A 15,792-nucleotide genomic window follows, 5' to 3' on the forward strand; every position below is an offset into this window, starting at 1 on the left:
GCGCCGGCACAACGGGTTCTAGTCCCGGTCGGGGCACCGATCCTGTCCCGGTTGCCCCTCTTCCAGGCCAGCTCTCTGCTGTGGCCAGGGAGTGCAGTGGAGGATAGCCCAAGTGTTTGGGCCCTGCACCCCATGGGAGACCAGGAGAAGCACCTGGCTCCTGCCATCGGAACAGCGCGGTGCGCCGGCCGCAGCGCGCTACCGCGGTGGCCATTGGAGGGTGAACCAACGGCAAAAGGAAGACCTTTCTCTCTGTCTCTCTCTCTCTCACTGTCCACTCTGCCTGTCAAAAATAAAAAAAATTAAAAAAAAAAAAAAAGAAAAAAAAGAAATACAATTTCCAAGTCATCTGTGAAAGGCTACAACTAAAGAAGAGGGGGCATGAATGATGTCAGTTAAGTAGAAAATATAAGTTGAAGAGAAGGCAATTAATGGTCCAAGTTTGAGGAGGGCCAACATCTAATGGTGGGACACAGAGACTGACAAAGCACAGAGAGAAAGCAGGAAATGACTGAAGTTCTGGGTCACAGAAACCACAGAAAGAGTTAATTCCAAAAGGGGACAACAGTCAACAGAAAAGAGAAACCAAAGAGTGAAAATTCTTTTTTTTTCCTTAAGATTTATTTATTTGAAAGGCAGAGTTAGAGAGAGGGAGAGAGAATGAATCTTCAATCTGCTGGTTCACTCCTTAAATGGCCACAATGTTCAGGGATGGGCCAGGCCAAAGCCAGGAGCCAGGAGGCAGGAACTCCATATCCAGGTGCTCCACATGGGCAGCAGCAGCCCGAGCACTTGGGCCATCTTCCATTGCTTTCTTAGAAGTATCTGAAGGGAGCTGGAGGGGCTGGTGCTGTGGCATCGTGGGTAAAGCCATCGCCTGTAGTGCCTGTAGTGCCTGCATCCCATATGGGTACTAATTTGAGCCCAGCTGTTCCACTTCCAATCTAGCTCTCTGTTATAGCCTGGGAAAGCAGTAGATGATGTCCCAAGTATTTGGGCCCCTGCACCTGTGTGGGAGACCCGAAAGAAGCACCTGGCTCCTGGCTTTGGATTGGTGCAGCTCTGGCTATCACAGTCATTTGGGGTGTGAACCAGAGGAAGAAGACTCCTCTCTCTGCCTCTGCCTCTCTGTAACTCTGCCTTTTAAATAAACAGTTAAATCTTTAAAAAAGAACAAAAGAAAAAAAAGAAGAGAGTTAGATCAGAAGTGGAGCAGCCGAGACTTGAACTGGCACACATGGGATGCCAACATCACAGGTAGCAGTTTAAATTGCTGTGCCACAGTGTTGGCCCCAAAAGTGTGAGTTCTTGAGAAGGTCAGACAGGATGGGATCAAAAGCACAGGTGGAGGAACTGGCCTTGCACTTGAAAGTGTCCTGCTCTATTTTAGCAGGTGCTATCTGTGCAGAGGCGGACACTGGTAGAATTATGTCCCGGTAGTGGGAAATTGAGAGAGTTCCATTTTCTCTGTGAAGTGAGGGGTTCTACCAAGAGGAAGAAGACAAAGTAGTGGCCAAAGGTTTAAAAAGAGTAGAGAGTAGGAAAGAGACTTAACTACAGAAACAGAAAGATGGCTGGACCTATCTGAAGTGGGTGATCATGAATTTAAAGTGGAATCTATCTTTTTCCAGGAGTGCTTGATGCCCTTGTATTGGCACACAAAATATAGAGGTAAAGAAGCAAAGAAGAAGTCCAAGTAACTTAAGAGACTGAAGGAAGAGCAGCAAAGCTGAAGGACAAAGTCCTCTGTTGCTGTGATCAGGATCCTGTTCCTCTATTTGTGCTAGAAATGGCGCCCACATCCCACCACTAACCTTTAGTAGAGCTGGAGGCTGAAGCAGGTCGCGACGATCGTTTACGATGTCCATTTTCCACACTTTCAGAAACCACAGTTGGCTCTTCAGTTCGAGAGTTTCTCCGGGAAGGGGTTTTGGACTTCTCAACTATCTCTTTGGGCTCACTGCTGATAAAGCACAAGGTTTCCAAGAAGGTTAGGGAATCGAGTCATATTAAAGGGGCTTTTTAGTTGGGGTCTCATTCATAAGGTAGAATATTAAGAACTACACAGTCATTCTAGAAAGAAAATATTTCACCTTGGGACAATGAGCACTATTACCTACTATATCACTGAGAATTTAAAAGTGAGTCTTGGGGATGAATGTTAGGATACCACTTGGGACACCCACAACCCATGTCAAAGCGCCTGGGTTTGAGCTCCAGTTCTGCTTCCAATTCCAGCTTCCTGCTATGTGTACCACGAGAGGCCGCAGGTGTTTGCTCAAGTACTTGGATCTTTGTCACCCATGTGGGAGACACACTCTTGAGTTCCAGGATCCTGGCTTTGAACTGGCTTAACTCTAGCTGTTGCAGGCATTTGGAGTGACCAAGCAGATGGAAGATCTCTCTCTGCTTTCAAATAGAATAAAATAAAAATAAAATTTAAAAAATTGAATCTAGCTTTTTAATAAAAATAAGATACTAAAAGCATATTGCTGATGAACTTGTTGAAAAATATCTGAAAAAAAAAAACATTTAGGAACAAAAGATTTAGGAACAAAAGCCTCTAAACTTCTTTACTCATTTTCTTAAGGGAATAATATTCTCTTTCAAAAATTAAAATCTTGGCGCTGGTGCTGTGGTGTAGAAGGCTGTCTTTGCCTGCAGTGCTGGCATTCCATATGGGTGCCAATTCCTGTCCCAGCTGCTCTTCTCATCCAGCTCTTTGCTTATGGCCTTGGAAAGCAGTAGAAGATGGCCCAACTGCTTGGGATCCTGCACCCACATGGGAGTCCTGGAGGAAGCTCCTGGCTCCTGGCTTTGGCCTGGCCCAGCTCCAGTTGCTGCAGTGGTCGTTTGGGGAGTGAACCAGCTGATGGAAGACCTTTCTGCTTCTCCCTCTGTCTGTAACTCTGCCTCAAATAAATAAAATCTTTAAAAAAATTAAAATATTTTGGAGACTGTAATTTTTTAGAGACATGAAGGATGTGATTATGTTTTAAAATTGTTACTATCTCAAGGCTGGCGCTGTGGTGCAGCCAGTTAACGCCCTAGCCTGAAGTGCCAGCATCCCATATGGGTACCGGTTTGAGATCTGGCTGCTCCACTTCCGATCCAGCTCTCTGCTATGGCCTGGGAGGACAGTGGAGGATGGCCCAGGTCCTTGGGCCCCTGCACCCATGTGGAAGACCCGGGGGAAGCTCCTGGCTTCTGGCTTTGGATCGGCGCAGCTCTGGCCATTGCGGCCAACTGAGGAGTGAACCATTGGATGGAAGATTCTCTCTCTGCCTCTCCTCTCTCTGTGTAACTCTGCCTTTCAAATAAATAAATAAATAAATAAATAAATCTTCTTTAAAAAGATTATTTATTTATTTGAAAGGCAGAGTTACAGAGAAAGAGATCTTCCATCTTCTGGTTTACTCCCGAAATGGCCACAATGGCTGGGGTGGGCCAAGCTGAAGCTAGGAACCAGGAGTTTCTTCTGGGTCTCCCATGTGGGAAGCAGGAGACCAAGTACTTGGGCCATTTTCCATTGCTTTCCTAGGCACATTTGTAGGGAGCTAGATAGGAAGTGGAGCAGCCAGGACTCTAACTGGTGCGCATTTTGGAAGCCAGAGCTGCAGGTGGTAGCTTCCCGTTATACCACAGCATTGGCCCCAAAAATGAATCTTTTTACAGAGCTCTAATTACATAAAAGGATATCAAAGTATTTTATTTATACTAGTATAAGTAGAAGACTTCCATGCCTAGCAACATTAGATAGCGAAATCCTTACACAGCCATTTGCAGTCATGAAAACTCATGTTTGTGGAAAATTATTTAAGGACAAAAAACTGTTCCTGACATATTAAGTGGGTAAAAAAGTTACCCATATTATGAATAATGTAATTCCATTTTCATTAAATATACAGTATATATGTAACCACATATGAATGAATGAGTACAAGGTATATACACATAAATTTGAGACAGTATCGCTATCTGTATGTATTCTCTGTGAAGTGGACTAGAAAAAGATGAATTAAAATATATACAATGAGGGCTGGCATTGTGGAGCAGGTTTGAGTCCTGGCTCAAGCCCCACTTGTGATCCAGCTCCCTGTTAATGCGCCTAGGAAAGCAGTGAAAGATGGCCCAAGTGCTTGGGGCCTTGCCACCTATGTGGGAGACCCTGATGAAGCTCCAGGTTCCTGGCTTTGGCCTGGCCCAGATCCAGCTGCTGTGGCCATTTGGGGAGTGAATCAGTGGATGGAAGATCTCTCTCTCTCTCTCTCTCTCTCTCTGCTTGTAACTCCTACTATTAAATAAATAAATAAATCTTTTTTTTTTTTTTTTTTTTGACAGGCAGAGTGGACAGTGAGAGAGAGAGACAGAGAGAAAGGTCTTCCTTTTGCCGTTGGTTCACCCTCCAATGGCCGCCGCGGTTGGCGCGCTGCGGCCGGCGCACCGCGCTGATCCGATGGCAGGAGCCAGGTGCTTCTCCTGGTCTCCCATGCGGGTGCAGGGCCCAAGCACTTGGGCCATCCTCCACTGCACTCCCGGGCCACAGCAGAGAGCTGGCCTGGAAGAGGGGCAACCGGGACAGAATCCGGCGCCCCGACCGGGACTAGAACCCGGTGTGCCGGCGCCGCAAGGCGGAGGATTAACCTAGTGAGCCGCGGCGCCGGCCAATAAATCTTTTTAAAAATACAGTTAAAAAGGCCGGCGCCGCGGCTCAATAGGCTAGTCCTCCGCCTAGCGGCGCCGGCACACCGGGTTCTAGTCCCAACGGGGCGTCGGATTCTGTCCCGGTTGCCCCTCTTCCAGGCCAGCTCTCTGCTGTGGCCCGGGAGTGCAGTGGAGGATGGCTCAAGTGCTTGGGCCCTGCACCCGCATGGGAGACCAGGAGAAGCACCTGGCTCCTGCCATCGGATCAGCGCGGTGCGCCGGCCGCAGCGCGCCGGCCGCGGCGGCCATTGGAGGGTGAACCAACAGCAAAAGGAAGACCTTTCTCTCTGTCTCTCTCTCTCACTGTCCACCCTGCCTGTCAAAAATTAAAAAAAAAAAATACAGTTAAAATACATACAGGGAATATTGTTGAGCTGCAGGAACTCTGGTTCACTGATGAGTTATTTTCTTTGTAATTCTCTGATCTGAATTCCAGGTTTTCTTTAAATGCATCTTTTACTACTTTCATGATTCAAAAAATACATGTCAAAAATAATTAGAAAAATAAGTCAATTAAATTTGCTTATAAGGCATGGGACTGAAATAAAAATACTGCAACAAACAAAACAAAACTGATCAAAGTTTCCCCAAGTGGACTGTCTCTTCTGTCTCTGGGTTCACAGTCTGTATCTGGCATTCTGGAGCACCACCTGACTGTACAATATGTTCTGTGTTAATGTCTGTGCCTTCCACTAGATCGTAGGTTCCTTAAGGGCATGAACCATGCCCTGACTATCAACTTTCCCTACCCCTCTGCTGTTTACTCCTGCCAGAGGACTCTCTGTTAGTGGCACTATGGCTGGGAACTGGGCCACACTATTCACCACCCTAGTTTTACGTAGGGTGCCCCACACCCAACCACAAGCCAAGGCAAGTCAAGGAGAGGCAAGACTAGAGCTGGGGTGGAATTTCAAGTCAAAGAGATTAACACCTCCTTTTAGAGGTTAGGAGAATGGCTTTATGGCCAGGTGCCCAGAAAATGGTCAAAGATTCTGAAGAAAAGAATCCAAATGGAGGTGCCTCTCTCAGCTGACAAAAGTCACAGCAATACTGTCCTTGTGTGTACATGGTCAATGCTCACGGCAGTTCTGGAAAGAAATACAATCTATTTTGGGTTGACTAGCTTCTTTCTTGAGATAGACAGTTGGTGTATGCTTGAGAAATGCAAATGAATTCAAATATTACTCCAACCCAAATAAAACCAGAGAGGCAAGAGATATAGTTGGAATGGTGATGAATATGGAATCAGATAAACAGGGCCAACTCTGAGCTGTGCACTTACGAACATGATATTTAACTCTGTGCTCCAGATTCTTAAACTATAAATCCCTACCTTGTTTGCTGCAATGCACAGATTGAATGTGAAGGCTCTGTGAAGGCCTGGGTTTGAATCTCAACCTCACCATTTACTAAGCCTGTGACTTTAGGCAGCTTGCTTAACCTCTCCAAGCTTCTGATTCTTCATACAACAGAAGCTACTTTCCTAACATTTGCTGTGACAATTCAATGAGACAATACATTCAGTGGACTTGTAGCCCAGCATATGACATGGAATATCATTCAAATAAACACTATTACTACCTCCTTACAGGGCACACAGCAATATTAAATCAGAAAATGATTAAAAATGTGCTTTAAAAACTAAATTGCTATACAAATGTAAGAAATTCTTTTTTTTTATTTTTATTTTATTTATTTATTTATTTTTTATTTTTTGACAGGCAGAGTGGACAGTGAGAGAGAGAGACAGAGAGAAAGGTCTTCCTTTTTGCCATTGGTTCACCCTCCAATGGCCACTGCTGCCGGCGCATCGCGCTGATCCGATGGCAGGAGCCAGGTGCTTCTCCTGGTCTCCCATGGGGTGCAGGGCCCAAGCACTTGGGCCATCCTCCACTGCCTTCCCGGGCCATAGCAGAGAGCTGGCCTGGAAGAGGGGCAACCGGGATAGAATCCGGCGCCCCAACCGGGACTAGAACCCAGTGTGCCGGCGCCGCAAGGTGGAGGAATAGCCTGTTAAGCCGCGGCGCCAGCCAAATGTAAGAAATTCTTAAATGTTTATCCTGTGCATTCCTACACAAAAAAGGGGATGATTTTTAGAAAGTAATACTCCTTTCCAGGGGCTAATGAAGTTGAAGCCACAGATATATTTCATATTGTTGGGTTATGTTGGGCAGCATAACATAACAAAAAAACTTTTTTGTTTGTTTGTTTAGTGGTCAGACCCAGCCTGGTGTTCTCTTTTTTGCCTTGAGGATCAAGAACTATATTTATTATTTTTATTTTATTTATTTTATTTTATTTTTTCTGACAGGCAGAGTGGATAGTGAGAGAGAGAGACAGAGAGAAAGGTCTTCCTTTTTGCCGTTGGTTCACCCTCCAATGGCTGCTGCGGCCAGCTCATCGCGCTGATCCGAAGCCAGGAGCCAGGTGCTTCTTCTGGTCTCCCATGCCGGTACAGGGCCCAAGGAGTTGGGCCATCCTCCATTGCCTTCCTGGGCCACAGCAGAGAGCTGGCCTGGAAGAGGGGCAACCGGGATAGAATCCGGTGCCCTGACTGGGACTAGAACCCGGTGTGCCGGCGCTGCAAGGTGGAGGATTAGCCTGTTAAGCCACGGCGCCGGCCAATATTTATTATTTTTAAAAATGTATTTATTTACTTGAAAGGCAGAGTGACTGAGAGATTTTTCATTCACTGGTTCACTCCCCAAATGCCTGCAACAACTGGCTGAAGCCAGGAATCAGGAACTCTAACTGGGTCTCCCACATGGGTAACAGGGACCCAAGTACTTGGGCCATCACCTGCTGCCTTCCCAGATGTATTAGCAAGAAGCTGGATTGGAAGCAGAGCAGCTGGGACTTGAACTGACACTCTGCTATAGGATGCAAGTTTCCCTAGTTGTGGCTTAACCCACTACACCATATACTGGCTCCACAAAAACTATACTTAGAAGACATTTTCAAGTACTATTACTAGTGACAACGATAACAAAACCTTCTATATACTGAAATACTTACTAGTTACTCACCATGTTATCTATTCAGTTTTTTAAAAAATATTTATTTACTTGAGACGTATAGTTACAGACAGAGAGAGGGAGAGACAGAGAGAGAGGTCTTCTTCCATCCACTGGTTCACCCCCAGATGGCTGCAATGGCCAGACTGGGCTGATCTGAAGCCAGGAGCCAGGAACTTCTGCATCTCCCATGTGGGTGCAGGGGCCCAAGCACTTGTGCCATCTTCCGATACTTCCCAGGCTATCAGTAGGGAGCTGGATCAGAAGTGGAGCAGCCAGGGCTCAAACCGGCACCCATATAGGATGCTGGCACTTCAGGTGGATGTTTAACCTACTACACCACAGCACTAACCCTTCTATTCCATCTTTAAACAATCATAAAAGGTAGAAACTCAGCCACCAAGTTCTTATTAGGAGATGGGTTCCCTCTGAGGAGATTAGGACTGATGGCAGCTTTCTAAGATAGCTGTAAAAACAGATTGGTTGCAAGAGTGAAGGAAAAGGCCAAGGTGAGGAGAGGTTTAACAACCAAAAAAAAAAAAAAAAAAAACCACAGCTGCTATCCATTCAAGAGGCTAATGCTGTATTCATGCTATGTCTGCAGAAATGATCATCTTACCTTTGTCCAGAGACTATGGCAGCATTTGCCTCCAGTTCTGTAAAAAAGACAAAGGACAGATGTGAGATGAGGAAGCTGCTGGTGTATATGTTCACAAGGAGAAACTAGGTATCTGCAAGAATTCTGAACGCATCTCTGTGCCCAGCAGAATTCTCACCCTACGTGGTATGGAGACGAAGTTGGCGTGGACCCAATTTGATTCGTTGGGGACATAAGACACTTATGTGGTCTATTTTTATTCTACTTCACACTGAAATAATCCTGTTTGGATCAACAGAACTAAATTCACACTGCCTGGTTCATATTTCATTCAGCTGCAACTAGGTTAGTAAAATAATGCTATTATTACCTCCTCACGTAGGAGAGACTGTTTTCATTCTTAAAATATCTCTGCCCTCTTGGCACTTTTTTTTTTTTTTTTTTTTTTTTTTGGACAGGCAGAGTTAGACAGTGAGAGAGAGGGACAGAGAGAAAGGTCTTCCTTTTCCGTTGGTTCACCCTCCAATGGCCGCCGCGGCCGGCGCGCTGTGCCAACCCAAAGCCAGGAGCCAGGTGCTTCCTCCTGGTCTCCCATGCGGGTGCAGGGCCCAAGCACTTGGGCCATCCTCCACTGCACTCCCGGGCCACAGCAGAGAGCTGGACTGGAAGAGGAGCAACTGGGACAGAATCCGGCGCCCCAATCGGGACTATAACCTGGGGTGCTGGTGCCATAGGCGGAGGATTAGCCTAGTGAGCCGCGGTGCCAGCCCCCTCTTGGTACTTTTTAAAGACAACAATTTTCTGATGTCTTGAACATCTATTAAGGATGTATTCTCCTTCAAACCACTTCCTCACTCACTCAGTTTGGAAAGTCGAGGTCTTTGCTTCGAGATATGAGATATGGCCTGCAGACTCCAGTATGTTTCTCAGCCTTTCTCAGTCTCCCAGAAAGAAAAGTCTCAGTAATTTGTCTGTAGCAGAGTTTTTACATCAATGAGCACCCTCTGGGCTTCCAAGGCACATTTTTCTCAGCACTAGCAATTAAACATCTGCTTCCTATTACACACTTTCAGGAAGCTCCATCTTTCCCAAAAGCCCTGCCCTGACATGCCAGACAGCAGCAGTCTCTCCTGCCTCTGGCTTCCCATTAGCCCAGCAACTGAAGGGCGTTCAGCACCTCATACTGCAGTGTACCTGTCTAACCTGCCTTAATGTTTACACAGTAACCTTCTGGTAGGCAGCAAAATCAGAGTGCCTGGGTTAAAGTTTTGACCTCAAGGGGCCGACACTGTGGCATAGCAGGTTAAGCCGCTGCAATGCTGGCATTCCACATGGGCACTGGTTTGAATCCCAGCTGCTTCACTTCTGATCAGCTCCCTACTGATGGCCTGGGAAGGCAGTGGAAGATGGTCCAAGTGCTTGGGTCTCTGAACTCACATGGCAGACTCAGATAAAACTTTAGTTTGGCCAGCTGTGCCCATTGTGGCCATTTGAGGAGTGAACCAGTGGATGGAAGATGGATCAATTGATCTCTCTCTCTCACTTTCTGTCTTTCCTTCTCCCTGTAACTCTGCCTTTCAAATAAATAAATCTCTAAAAATAATTTTTACCTCAATGCTTATTAACCATGTGACCTCAAATAATTACTTGACCTGTGTTCAATGCCTCACCTGAAAAACAAGGATAGCCACTTTACTCAGTTCAAAGTTAAGAACATTAAATGAAATAATGCATATAAAGATTTTAGTACAGCACCTGACACTTGGTAGTACCTTAACACTAGCTATTCTTATTATTGCTATGATGATCATGTTGACACAGCCTTCCACGTGAGAAGGCTGAAGTACTCCACCTTTGACACAGGATGCTGGCAGAAAGGAATCCTTTCTTTACATCTGCTGTTTAGCTACCCATATCTATCTGACCCTCAAAACTTAGAAATCCCTCCACAAGAAACAGAGTCTCTTGGACATACAAACTCAAGTGACTCACTCAAAAATGAAAATGGTTCAAAAGAAGTGTTAACCTTGATTACTTTGCTCTTTGAAAACAAGGTTAGAATTTGAAGCTTTTGGGAATTTTAACATCATCACTGCTGATTCAAACAACTGAAGACCAAAAGGTGAAGGTAGTCAGTACTCCAGGAGTATTTAAAAGAGATTCACTTAAGCCAAACTTTTAAAAAGAAGTAGATTCTTCAGCCAATTACTCTGAGGATAAAAAACCGATAATGGTAAAGCCCAATTTCTGGAATAACGAGGAAAGAGGCAGGAAATGAAATCCCCTTCCCCTTTCTAGTTGCTCCTTTTCTCACCAAAACATGAGCTTACTATCTGACACCTTCTGAGAATAATTTGCTCCATTCCTATCCTTCCTAAATGTTCAGCACAATATCAAGTATATGGATGGTGGTAGCAAAGAAGCTGGGTGGCTGACATGTCTTTTATTCAGACATTCACCAGAGGCCTGATTTTATCTAAAGAGTGTGAAGTAGAAAGTTTTATCCATCACAAGATATAGTATCCTGAAGCAGGTTTTAAAATAATCATGTTATACTTTACTTTTATTAGCTTAGATTCACAAAATTAAACACGGCTAGACTGTTTCTCTTCTTACTAATTTTGTCAAGTGTGTGAGTTGTACTTTTTTTTTTTTTTAAAGGCTTAGTTACAGAGAGGATGCACACACACACACACACTTTCCACCCATTGGCTTATTCTCCAAATGGCAGTAATGGGCAAGGCTTCCTTTGGATCTCCCATGTGGGCTTAAGGGCTGAATCACTTGGGCTATCCTCCACTGCCTTCCCACGCCATTAGCAGGGAGCTGGATTAGAAGTGGAGTAGCCAGGACTGCAACTAGTGCCCTAATGGGATGCTGGTGCTGCATCACAACATTGGCCCCATGAATTATACTTTCAATGAGACTCTAACCTCCTTGTGGGAGCTAGTCATACTCTGTTGTTTTGTGCCCCTAAATGACCTACAGCAAAAAAGAGCTGGGCAAGACTAAACTGAAATGTAGGAGGGCACTTCAAAAAGTTTATGGAAAGTAAAATTAAAAGATGTTTATTTTGGGATAGAAATTTTTTTAGATCTATGCATACTTTTTTCATAGTATATATTTCCCATTAACTTTTTTTTTTTTCTTTTTTGACAGGCAGAGTGGATAGTGAGAGAGAGACAGAGAGAAAGTCTTCATTTTTGCTGTTGGTTCACCCTCCAATGGCCGCTGCGGCTGGCGCAACGTGCTGATCCGAAGCCAGGAGCCAGGCGTTTCTCCCGGTCTCCCATGCGGGTGCAGGGCCCAAGCACTTGGGCCATCCTCCACTGCCTTCCCGGGCCATAGCAGAGAGCTGGCCTGGAAGAGAGGCAACCAGGATAGAATCCAGCGACCCAACCGGGATTAGAACCCGGTGTGCCGGCGCCGCAAGGCGGAGGATTAGCCTGTTAAGCCACGGTGCCGGCCCCCCATTAACTTTCTGAAGACCTCTTGTATGAATAGATTTGCATTTTCTTGCACCAAAATGAACTTATCTTTTTAATTCTGCTTTCCACAACCTTTTTGAAGTACCCCTGTATCTACATGATTTGTCTGCCTTAGCAGTCTAATCTATGAAGGCAGAACAAGTGTTGTTACTGACATCAAGATTCTCATGCATTCAGAGCTGAGCAACATCTCACAGCAGTTATCTGTCAGATTACCATGGACCTTCCTTCCAGAAACAATAGTTACAAGTTTTTTTTTTTAGAATATCTTGGTCATGGGGAGAAACTTCATGTGATCCACAGATGACTGGAATGACTGCCTCGCTGGAATGACTGGAGGAATGGCCACCTCACTGGGGCACAGGGTCTCTGAACAAGCCTCTAGTCAGGCAACAATGCACTTACTATCTTGGTGCTTTAACATTTGCCACCCCAGTAAGGCACCATATGCCAGCAAGTCAGCTGCAAATTATGGGTGGAGTCATGGAACAGGGCAAATTCTGCAATGGAAATCACTGGGTGGCAGAGAGGCAGTGGGTACAGAGATGCCATTCTTGAGCTCCATGGCTGATACTACGAGTGTGTGCGTGAGCAAGCTGCTCTGAGGGAAAACAGCCTCAATCCGTCCTGCCACTCAACCGAAGTCTGCTTCAAAGTGAACAGCTAAGACAGTTCTAGCCACTTCTTGGCATAGAAAATGTGATGATGAAGACAGCAGTAGTTCTGTCACACGTAACTTGTCCCACTCAAGAAGTTTTTCCAAAGCAAGTCTTACCTGGTCTGGCAACAGACCCCTGCAGTGCTGTGGCTGGAGTTTCCTTTGGGACTAAATTCTGTGAAGGGGCTAAGGCAAGGAAGAAAAAATTACAGGTGTTTTAGTTTCTTTTCTAAGCATAGCAGAAATCATTACCTGAATCAAGGACTAAGTAACTGTTGAAATACTGTGTCTTAGAGGGCAGTTCTTTCAGCTTTGAAATCACATTTTAGAAGGTACTTTAAAAATTAACTATTAAATAAAATGTTGACTACTGTAACAGCAACACAGACTACCACTTAGGGGTATCTGTTTCTCCTGCTTGTATGTATCAAGATCAGAGGAGACTGTGCTGAGAACAAGGACAACCATATTTTTTTTTTCTTTTTCTTTTTTCTTTTTTTTTGACAGGCAGAGTGGATAGTGAGAGAGAGAGACAGAGAGAAAGGTCTTCCTTTGCCGTTGGTTCACCCTCCAATGGCCGCTGCAGCTGGCGCATCTCGCTGATCCAAAGCCAGGAGCCAGGTACTTCTCCTGGTCTCCCATGCGGGTGCAGGGCCCAAGCACTTGGGCCATCCTCCACTGCACTCCTGGGCCACAGCAGAGAGCTGGCCTGGAAGAGGGGCAACCGGGATAGAATCCGGCGCCCCAACCGGGACTAGAACCTGGTGTGCCGGCGCCGCAAGGCGGAGGATTAGTCTGTTAAGCCACGGCGCCGGCCTACAACCATATATTTTTGCTTCTTGGGGTCAAGTGTTGAACACTACTCTTAAAAAAACCCAAAAGCATAACTTAGTAGCAAACCCAAACCAGTTTTGGAGGGATGATTGTATCATTCACTTTAGTATGTAAAAAAAATCCTGTCTCACCCCTGTAAAGAATATACTCCTTGGGGCCCGCGCTGTGGCGCAGCAGGTTAAAGCTCCAGCCTACAGTACTGGCATCCCATGTGGGCACTGGTTGGAGACCTGGATGCTCCACTTCTGATCCAGCTCCCTGGTAATGTGCTTTGGAAGGTGGAGGATGGCCCACAGTCCTTTGGCCCCTGCACCCATGTTAGGAGACCCAGAAGAAGCTCCCGGCTCCTGGCTTTGGACTGGCTCAGCTCTGGCTGTTGTGGCCATTTGGGGAGTGAACCAGTGGATGGAAAACCTCTCTCTCTCGTTCTCTACCTCTCTCTGTAACTTTTTCAAATAGATTAAAATAAATCTTTTAAAAAAAGAATATACTCCTTGAAAGCTAAATTATGTAATTTTGTACTTTTAAGAGAATCTGGCAAATGTGATGGGCATAAGTATTCAATTCACAGTTAATGAACAATTCAATTTGGTATGTTATTTACTTATCAAATAGCTACAAAGAACTTACTAGAGGCAAGGCACTGTGCTAGGCACCCTTAGAGAAATTACACCCCTCTTGCATATCAAAAACTCAGTCTGGTATTACAGACGTGCAAATGTGGCACACCGGAGTGGACTGTGATGCCTTATGAAGGAGGCTCATAAGTATAAAGCACTACAGGAATCCAAAGCAAGGAAGATCAATTTTAGGTCGAGAAATCTGAAGGCACATTAAAGAGAGAAACATAAGAACTAGGCTTTGAAGGACAGAGAGAACTTAGGCCCTCAAGGAAAAGAACAAAAAAATGGCGTACTCTAGAACAGAAACTTCCCAGCCCACACAGTAAAGATCGAAGGCACAGACATGCCACCATCGAGGATGTTCTCCCATCTTGACACTTCAATCTAAAATCCTACATAAACTCTGTAAGTTTTACTCTTGTGGAGACCGAATTTTGCAGATTTTTCTCCCTGCTTAGTAAAGCAGTCAGTAATGCATTGTGCTTAAGAATTTATTTTGGATGCTTATCTGATAAAGCTTGAAACTATACCTTAACTTCTACTTTTAACTTCAGTATTGATTTCTCACATTTTCAAGGTAAAAGCACAGAAGTCCCTTGAAAAAGAATAGAAACAGTCACTATAAGCAAAGATGGCCTTAACTAAAACTGAGAATTTTTTCCAACTGGTGGTTCATCTTCCCAAGGCTCAAATATTTCTCTAGTACATATGATCCAGTTAAATTTTTTCTAATCATTTCATCATTATTCTCTTGGTACCAGAGAGACAAGTTCCCTGAAAGGAAGTAGAAATGGAAACACTTGGTAGCAGCAAACATATTTAAGTCATACCAAATTTCTTTTTAACTCTTAAGATTCACTTACATCAACAGAACTAGGAGCAGAAACAGAGCCCCTAGTTCTGTAAGGTCTGTACCTCCTAGAAAGATATTGAATGCCCTCAAGGCCTCTATCCCTCCTGTACCTCTAGCAGCAAGGTGAAGAGGCAGAGAGAAGGGGAAATGACCTTTCTGGAGCTCTGTATGAGGCAGTGTGCTGGCCACTTGATGTTAAGTCCTCTCATTGAATCTGCATACAAATTATGAGATGTAACAATTATAATCTCCACTTAACTGACATGTTAAGTACATGGCTTCAGAGAGGTTAAGAAACTTAAGCAACTTCAACTGGTAACCAGCAGGGCTAAAACTTGAACTCTGATCATATTCTGAAGATTGTTCTTCCTGTCTCCTCCTGGGTACTTAAACTCAGCAGTGGGCACTCAAAGCATACTGGATACACAAATAAGACAGCCCTACTAGCTGGCCTCGTGTATCACAAAGATCCTTCCCATCTCTGGTGTGTGACTGAGTCACCTCTGGGGAGAAAGAGCTTCTGCAGCACTTAAGCCTCAACGAAGAAGAAACGTGTGGGGAGGGGAAGCAAGAAAAGGAAGGAGGGGCAATGCAAGGACCCCCATCCTGTCATCAGCAGCACACCTTAACAGCATATAGGAAATAATCCGAACTGGATATCCATGAGTGGAACGGACCAATTTACAGATAGTGCATCAAAAAGGAACTGGTAATAATTTTAACCATTTATCAAAGTTACTATGTTCTAGGCTCCACTCTAAGCAAGTTACATGCATTCCTTCATTAAATTCTATTGTCCCCACAAAGGAGAAAACTGGAATTTGGGAGTAGGCCAGCAACATACTCAAGCCTATACATCCAGTAAGTGCTGGCACTGTGACACCAGCTGTACCCTATCCTGTTAACTACTTTGTTCCTCATAGGTCTGTTATGAAACCTGAATGTCTAGAACGCTCTCCTTTGGGGTAGCCCAGAAAGGGAATGGTCTTGGAGTATAATAGGGGGTGGTATTGTGGCATA

At 44.9% G+C, this 15,792-nt stretch overlaps 1 protein-coding gene across 7 annotated transcripts in view; it reads right to left on the reverse strand.

Annotated features, from left to right (window-relative positions):
• NCOA6 (nuclear receptor coactivator 6) overlaps nt 1–15,792 on the reverse strand; it is a 114,254-nt gene that overhangs the window by 11,718 nt on the left and 86,744 nt on the right. For 6 of the 7 annotated variants that reach the window (XM_062204071.1, XM_062204076.1, XM_062204075.1 and 3 more), the window contains 3 exons: nt 12,580–12,648; nt 8,338–8,374; nt 1,815–1,963 (listed from right to left, as the gene is read on the reverse strand). In XM_062204071.1, coding sequence (XP_062060055.1) covers nt 1,815–1,963; nt 8,338–8,374; nt 12,580–12,648 — 255 coding nt within the window. The remainder of the gene's footprint in view (nt 1–1,814; nt 1,964–8,337; nt 8,375–12,579; nt 12,649–15,792) is intronic. The other variant, XM_062204073.1, reaches the window with a different exon arrangement.

This window comes from Lepus europaeus, chromosome 10 (assembly GCF_033115175.1).
Source record: "Lepus europaeus isolate LE1 chromosome 10, mLepTim1.pri, whole genome shotgun sequence".
Taxonomy (NCBI): Eukaryota; Metazoa; Chordata; class Mammalia; order Lagomorpha; family Leporidae; genus Lepus; species Lepus europaeus.